We start from the raw sequence: 8,906 nt of genomic DNA, 5'->3' as shown, positions 1-8,906 counted from the left end.
CTCTACAACGCAGCGGCAGTGACTAACCACGCTCTGACTTGTCTGTTTACACGGGGTTTATTTAGCTGACTTGGGGGTGCGCGGGTGGCGAGGGGTGCCGACTGACTTTAAAATATTCGTGCCCGAATATTCAACTCAGCGCTGACTTCAAGCCTCTGTACTGACTTCAAATCTGTTTACACGGGGTTTTTTTCGGGTCAGCACTGATTTGCCTCGAATTTGTAGTCAGTTACTGACCCTGTGTAAATCAGCACTTATATTATTATCAGTTATCTGTGTTAAATTGTTCTTACTTCTTTGTCTATGACAGGTTTTATGATATTGTCTATTGAAAATTGATGTTGTTTTAAAATAAAATAAAATAGTTTTGAATTGATTTCTTTTTTAGATTAAGTTGTAGATACTAGGTATTAATAATAAGTAATAAATACTCTTGTAGGCTTAGGGAGTCCAATATTTTCATTTGTGAAGATTAATAGGTAAAGCTATCATCATAACACCAGTCCTGGAAACCTCATCGCCAAAAATGCCAGCAGTTACTTCTACAACTGCTGAAGATCAAAATGAAGCGGAACAAAAAATGTGGAATGCTCTCAAGCGATATATTATACGTGAAAGACAGAGAAGAAAAGAAGGTAATTTGATCTTAATCGAAACTTCAAGACGCAATAGATTGAAGCTTAATTGAAGCTTCCAAAACAGATTGTTAATGTTAAAAATTTTACAATTTTAGAATATGAGGCTGAGGTGGAAGAAGAAAGATTACGTAAAGAACGTGAAGCCAGGGAAAGACAGGATGTTATGACTTTGGGTAAGCCGTAAGATTTTTTTTTCTTTCTTCACGCAAGTACTACTGAACCGATTACAATGAATTTTAGTACTTATATAGAGAGTAACTTGGATTAACACATGGATAGGTTTTATCCTGGAAATCCCATCGGAACAGATACTGCGGGTTTTTCTTTGAAAACGCAGCAGAAGCCGCAGGCGAAAAGCTAGTCTAACTTAATATTTTAAAGTATTGTTTAGCCACTTTTTTTCTTCCTTTTCTATAAAAGCCAACTCAGGCATACTTCAAACATGAAATGTGGGTGATTTATTCACTACATAATTTAAAGCAAAGTTGCTTCCCGCACCTGTCTGTGTATTTATGGTTTGTACTTTAAAACTACACAACAGATTTTAATGATTTTTTTACAGATAGATTGATTCAAGTGGAAGGACTTAGTATAAAATTTCTTAGGTTTTAGATAAATGTGTGAAATCGCAGCGCAGGTGGAAAGCTTGCAAAAAATAAATGAATAATCCATGTTTAAAATCTTAACAACAACATATTTCAGAGGAAACAAAAGAGCAGATAGAACAATTGGAGCAAAAGCTCAAACAATTAGAAAAGGAGAAACAACAACTGTTCATGCAATTGAAAAGGGTGTTGAATGAAGATGAGGTTAGAAAGAGACAGCAACAAAAGGAGGCTAAGTGAGTAAAAGAGATGTAATGTGTTTCACATATTAATTATTATTCCTTATATTTTATATCCCTAACATCTTACATCTTAAAGGGAAGGATTCTTATGGTTTATAATATACTCATAAAATTATAACAATGAAATCAAAGAGCAAACAACCTTTTTTCAAATTGTGAGTTTCGTTAAGTAAACAAAAGAATAAAATAGTATAGAAAAAGTAGCTTTATTAGTGAACTAGCGCCGCCACGGCTTCACCCGTGGTACATATTTCGCAAATCGCAATAAAAGGTAGCCTATGTTCTTTCTCAGGGTCTAAAGATTGTCTGTGCCAAATTTCATCAAAATCGGTCCAGTAGTTTAAACATCTAAACAACTGTATTTAATTTTAAAACAAATCAACAATGTCAAATAGTACACAAATATCACAAACACTAATAATTTTTACTTGTTTTTAATACATAACATTTATCTTTATCCCTCTTCTTTCAGTGAAATGCAACCAATGAAAATGCCTCTAGGTAATATACAAATGCCAATGTTTTCGATGCCATCATCACAGCAAGGGCAAGGGGAACCCCCACAGAACCAGGGTCGACCCTCGCATCTCAATTCTCATAACATGCTTAATAAGGTATTCATGTATATGCCATTCTGATATTTTGATATATTTAAAATGTTTGTTTTTTTATTGACAACGTTAGGGATGCAACATCATTTAGAAAGAATAAAAAATATTGTATACATTCACAATTTTATAATGTTAAGAACAATGTCAGCTGATACCTTAAAAAAAATAATTTTAATTGAATATTTACATTCGTAAATTAAAGGAAAAGGAATTTATTTATGTGTTAATATTTTATGAAATGGGAATGATTTTATTTGATTAAAAGTAAAATTATAGAGTACATATCATCTCAGGTCAATTCTCTAGTCTAGCGTAGCAATTAAACTTAAAGGAAATCCTGAACTAAAGTTTAAAAAAATTCTAAATAACTGTGTATATTTTTTATCCATATATATTTTGAAACAGATTATATAATACAATTAACTTGCAGTGCAAAGGTCTACTAATAATTCGTTACATGGATGCTTCAGGTATTGTCTCTACAATATCAATGTCATGCCTTGTGATGAAACTGTATTACTTAGATATGATGTCGCTTTAAATGTGTTTATTTTTTGTCTCTGTTATGTTGTGCATCAATTTTAAGAACTGTATTATGGCACGACTCATAATGCGAAGCATAAGAAAGTGCTACAATCGAAAAAAATTGTCGCAACTAATCAATTACACGATTGGTAATCCAAGTAATCTCATAAATCTGAACATCGTTTTATAGATTTAATGGAGATAAATACTGTCACTACTAAAAGTTTATACAAGAAAATAAAGCCGGAAAAATATGTAGAAAGAGAGAGAAAATAAAAAAAATTAAACAAAATTAATTTTTATTGACTTTAAAGCGACTATGCGGAGATTGGTATCAAAAATAGTCGTAATATCATTAAGCACCGTTTAATTGCTATTTACGAAAAATTCAAATTAAAAATTACATAATATATTCTTTTCGTCGAATGAGCATTATGAGTCGTGCACTTTTCCAAAAATTTTGAACTTTTATTTTTCTTTATACCTTGCGATGACCCTCCTCTCGATGTTGTGGTAGTTAACACATGGGGCTCAAGGTGTTCTCTTTTTGTTCAAGAAAAACTACTCAAAGTACAAATTGTTTCCACAACAGCAAACTATTGTCCGTGCCCCTATACAGTCGGGGGTTAAGCGGCAACGGAGCCCGTCGCCGACGTACGCTCTGTATGCGCATCGGTTGCACCAACCGTCTATGAAACAACACGCTGTTTATTCTGATCATAGTAAGTTTTGTTATTTTTTTTTTGTTTTGCAAAAAAAAAATTTTCGGCTGCAATCAGCATTTTGTCTTTAAATGTTTGTACATTTTAATTGTTCTTCAATTTTGTACCATTAAATATTTTATTGTTATGTTAGATAAAGTCAATATTTGAAATAATCCTACAATTATAAAATTAAGATAGACAGGCACATAACTGTTACAAGCTAATATTCCCATAGCAGAAAAAACCTGATTTACCATTATCAGTAGGTTATTAACTTATTAACCTATAAGTGTATACAGATAGAGATTATTTTGATTTGATTTGTGAAATCTTTTGCAGAAGTAGAGGATGGCCGAATGGGCCGACAAATGGCTCGAGCTGTACTATGGAACAGTGAGTTTTGTCCGCTAGGTGTCGCTAATGTAGCTTGTGCACGCGTTTTTCATTGTGTTCTACTTAACCCCCCATCCAATATATAACTTCATTTTGTATTAAATTCCTTCCTTCATTTCATAGCTTAACGTTATACTTTATTTGTACCTTCGTGATTGCCCTTGACCTGTCTTTATTGTGTTGCATTTTATTTCTTTCTAACTTCCACTTACGATGCTGAATTAGGATTTTTCTGACGCAATTACTTTGAACTGTTATAAATAAGTAAGGTACTGTAACATATGGTTTGTGTTAATTTGAAGCATAACATAGTAATTTTGATACGGTCTGCAACTTAAATCTGTTAACTTCTAACCCATACATACATTCTTTAGCAAAGTACAAGTATTTTGGATAAAAAGATTGCATTGTTTCTCAGCATCGCTTATGGAAGTTAAAATATTGTTTCTTTCTCGGCATTAATTCCATACTAAAACTCGACTAATCCAAATTTTATTTTTCATTCCATTCATTTTTCCTTTTAATTTGCTTTTCAACGCATTCAATGTGGTAGAATAGTCTGGTTTAAATTTAACAATTTAACTAATATTCGTTTTTGTCTTGAAATAATCATAGAAACTTAATAAGAGTAGTATAGAAATGTTTTTTTAGATTTTAGTGATTTTTATTTACTTTTCACGTGTTCAAATCTAAATAGTAGTTAGATTCATATATTTACGCCTTAGTGCAATAAAAACAGAATATATCCCATTTCATTTATAATTTGTAGTTAAAAAAATCTACAAAAACTCCATCAACTTTGTTTTATTCTGTACCCATTGTAGGTTCAACTAACGCATAATTATTGTTCACGTAATACCGAAAATTATACATATTTCACCCAGCGTTATAATATTACTTAGTTATATGTAGCAACTTTAAGTACCTACATATAAATATGTAATAGCTTTAACTAACAAGTTAAAGGAATCGTGCATAAAAGAACCATTTATTTCTACTGTATATAGATTTCTTAGAAATACTATAGAATTGATTTAATAGGTAATATTACTTATCTCTCAATATTTTTTTAATATTAACTTCATACAATTCCATACCATCAAATGTGATATTGTATCAGCTATCCTCGATTAACATACTATAAATATATCCAGAAACGTCGCAATACGCGTCCAACGTGAGCGGGTCGTCTGGCGCGTACTACGCGATGCCAACCTCAGGCGTAGTGGGCGTGGTCACTGAACGACCGCCGCCATTGCTATACGCACACCATGCGCATACGCCGCATACACCACACACCCCGCATACGCCACACCATACGAATCTAATGTATGCGCCGGCGCCACAACCGCAGCTGTACTTGGATATGCTGAAGAACAGGGAGGGTCAGCAACACAATGAACAGAAGAAGGAATCTCAGGTTAGTGGAATACACACTACATTGTAATACAGGTATACGCTATATACGCCACATCGTACGAATCTAATGTATCCGCCAGCACCGCAGCCACAGCTGTACTTGGATATGCTGAAGAACAGGGAGGGTCAGCAACACAATGAACAAAAGAAGGAATCCCAGGTTAGTGGAATAGTGGTGAGCGTGCGGCCAAACCACGGATAAACTGTAATTTAGATCTTATTCCTAAAGCCATTAATTTTACATTCAGTATATCATAATAACAGGCTCCACAAAAATATATCGTTCGGAGCTTGGCGCACTGTCTTGCGGTCAAATGTGATAATGTAAACCATATTCTAATAGGAATAAGTGCTATATTTGAACAATATACATACCTATAATACCACTTACCATTGACTGAAACCACTGATGAATTGAAATTTAGACCTTATCCTCATAGTCATAAGTGCTATATTAAATTCCAGGCGCCACAAGTACTAATCGGTCTAAGTGAAGCTCACCATCCAGCGGTGAGCAGCGGTGTGGTGTACGCACAGCCACCTGCTTCGAGACACATTTCGATACATCCACCGCAACATAATAATATACAGGTATGAGTATTTAGATTACGAAAAGAAGGTTTAGGGCCGATTTTTCAATCGCAAGTTAATAACTCAGCCCCCGGAATCACAGACACAATAGAAAATCTATTGTGTCCTGGCCGCGATCGGGCCGCTCGAGGCTCAATGAGTTAAAACTTACCCGTCCAATAAAGCATTACACGATAATTATTAAAATGTCACCTGTAAACAGTCAAATACGGGCAATTAGAATACATTTTGAAATGGTAGTTTAATACGTTATTCGACGAATAAGTTTTAACCAAGGATTTAAAAATCAGCCCTTAGTAGGAGATATTTATTGGGTATCATTTAAGCTATCACCAATCTAATTAGTTTTGTGTTTCTTAAATAATAGGGTTTGTCCTCAAAATAGTAGATCTGTCACCAAAATGTAGTCACCAAACAATGCAAAATCAGTTCCACATTAAATCACTTAAAATCCTGAGATATAAGGTCTAGTACCAAATAAATGTTTTTGTATGTATTATAATAGGTGTGTCCTAATAAGTATTTGAGCAAACTAATTTAAAGAGATCACCAATAAATCATATTATGTTACTAAAAGTTAAAATAATCAATATTTATTCTTAAAAATAATAACCACTGAATAATCAGCTCTGGTTTAATAGCTGGCTAATGGTTAGCATAATTGTATATAAAACACTTAATTAAAGTTAAAATAATCAATATTTATTGTTAAAAAACAATAATCACTGAATAATCAGCGCTGGTTTGGATTTCGAAGGGCGCCCCTTTTTTCTTTTCTGGCCGATAAGCACATTTTTTGCTTCTAGTGGGGGGTTGGTCAGCTTTAAGCTGTATGGCTAATCCGATAATATGTCAATTTTTAAAGAGCGCCAATTTGTCTCCGCCCCTTTGATCATTTTTTCATTTAAATTATAAATTGATGTATTAAATTGGTAACGTATACTATTAATTTAATATCTGAACGAAATAAAATGTTACTACTGTATTGGTGACAAAATATCAAATAAAAAGGAGTCGCAGTCAGGGATCGATAATCGATTTATTTGGTGACAGATCTACCATTCTGAGCACAGAGCAATTTAAGTAATAAAACTGTTATTATAAGAACGAGGTTTATATTCATGTAATGCAATATTATTTTATTGGTTATCGATCTCTTATTTTACACACATATTAACATTAATTTGATAATTCACACCTGGGAACAATTTTTGTTTATCTGAGAACGAAAATATTTCGTGGTGATAGATCTATTTATTAGGTGATACAACTTGATGACAAATATAAATTTTGGTGATAGAAAATATAGTTCCCATATTTATTTATGGTTTAGTTTAGATAGAGAGGTGTACCATTGTGTTAAGTAGGTTGATTAAATAGTAATTTTTGTAGAGTAGACTAGTTAAGTGTAGTGGTTTTTTAAATACAGAGTTCATTTAATGCTTTATAAATTTGTGTCGCCTTTTCTCGGAAAAAAATGAAGTGCAAGTTTATGTTATAAAGAGGCGTTTATGTTAGTATTTCGTTCAGAGAAATATTGTGAATTATTTTTTAATGTCACGAAAAGAAAAGACTGCGAAAATTAAGACGTGGTCCTCAATTGGTGAACTAATTAAAAAATTCAAATGAACCTATGGTTAGGTGACATTGCAATATTTCACTAAAATTTAACGAAATTGTGCAGTGTGCACTATTTCAATTTTTGAAGTAATACTTCTTTTGGCGCGATGGAGAAAAATGATGAGAGTGAATTTTTACGATGCGCGCGCACACCGACACCTAAATTTAACAGCATGAAGTTAGTTCTAGGTGGTATGAAAATTAATAACTTTGTTCAAGTTGTATATTCTAGTATTTTTTTCCATACGCCAAAGAAGTATAACTTCTAACGCGTGTACATAAGTACACACACTCTTTTTTTTACCTTCTGCCCTACATTTTAATGTCAATGTTTTTTTCATACTTTCAGACGGCGAAACCAGGCAGTATAACTCAAGGATACCCAGTACAACAATCCAACCCAAATGTGCAGAACCCCAACATATATCCAAACAGACATCGTTATTAGCTAGTAATTGTTAAACAACACGCAAAAAAACAAAAACCATAGAACTATTGAAAAAAAGGTTCATTAATCATCTGAAACAGTATTGGAAAAAAAACTAGTGTTTGTTTGTGCAGTGTTGTTCAGTGGATATGACGGTGAAATAAACGATTTTGTATAAAGAAGTATTTTTTGTTTAAAATAATGTTGTTTTCAATCGATTATATCAGCACCAAACAAAATTACAGGTGCTAAATGTTTAATTAATTTTGTCATGTAAATACAGAATACAGATACGAAATACAGAATATATTTTATTGTAAGTTATCTTTAGGCTATTTTATTTAAATCTGTTGTAATATAATTCCCTAATCCTGTTATTATTTTTTGTCTCATACGTTAAATGAAGTATAAATGTATTGTAGAAATAGGCTTTTGTGAGCTGGTGGCAGAAAATAAATTTTATAAAAGACATTGATTTTTATTTTTACCCTCAAATATATCCAATAACTTTATACACCCATATGTACTAGATTCTTCACTTAGTTTCTTCAATTCTATTAATTCTAAATAAATAATAATAATATAATAATAATTCTAAATCTTATAGGAAACAAGGCAAAAAATACCGAAAAATAAGAAGAAAGGAGAAGTCTTATTAGTTACTAATATCCTTACTCAAAACTAGGCACATATTAAATTCGTCAAATAATGTGGTGATTGCATTTTTACTATCGATCAAATGTTTTTACGTCACATTCAATAACTATGCAAACTTAAACAGATTGTACTATTGCTATGAAGTCGAGAAAATTATATCGTACTAGGTTTCAGCCCGCGGCTTCGCCCGCGCAGTCAAAGAAAATCCCGCATAGTTCCCGTTCCCGTGGGATTACCGGGATTGCGTCATTTTTCCGGGATTAAAAGTAGCCTATGTCCTTTCTTGGGTATCAAAATATCTCCATACCAAATTTAATGAAAATTGGTTCAGTAGTTTAGGCGTGATTGAGTAACAGACAGACAGACAGACAGAGTTACTTTCGCATTTATAATATTAGTATGGATTATTACAACACAAACATTACCTTTTCAGTCTCAAGACTTTAATAAACGAACAATATAAAGATCGAAGTT

The 8,906-nt window shown here is 32.6% G+C and overlaps 1 protein-coding gene across 2 annotated transcripts; it reads left to right on the top strand.

The window, feature by feature from the left end:
- The first annotated feature begins 366 nt into the window (after positions 1-366).
- Positions 367-8,244, top strand: LOC123692688 (golgin subfamily A member 6-like protein 7). Of its 2 annotated transcripts, none has more exons than XM_045637462.1 (9): positions 367-635; positions 734-811; positions 1,341-1,479; positions 1,958-2,099; positions 3,178-3,343; positions 3,665-3,718; positions 4,873-5,138; positions 5,603-5,728; positions 7,698-8,244. In XM_045637462.1, the coding sequence occupies exons 1-9, from the start codon at positions 527-529 to the stop codon at positions 7,794-7,796; spliced, it is 1,179 nt and encodes a 392-aa protein (XP_045493418.1). In that variant the 5' UTR covers positions 367-526; the 3' UTR covers positions 7,797-8,244. The 2 variants fall into 2 exon arrangements, with proteins under 2 accessions (XP_045493418.1, XP_045493419.1); XM_045637463.1 differs by having other exon boundaries at positions 368-635; positions 3,214-3,343.
- The last annotated feature ends 662 nt before the right edge of the window (positions 8,245-8,906 follow it).

The sequence above is a fragment of the Colias croceus genome, chromosome 6 (assembly GCF_905220415.1).
Source record: "Colias croceus chromosome 6, ilColCroc2.1".
In the NCBI taxonomy this organism is placed as follows: domain Eukaryota; kingdom Metazoa; phylum Arthropoda; class Insecta; order Lepidoptera; family Pieridae; genus Colias; species Colias croceus.
The sequence above is the reverse complement of the archived record's forward strand: the minus strand, read 5'-3'. Positions and strand labels throughout refer to the sequence as shown.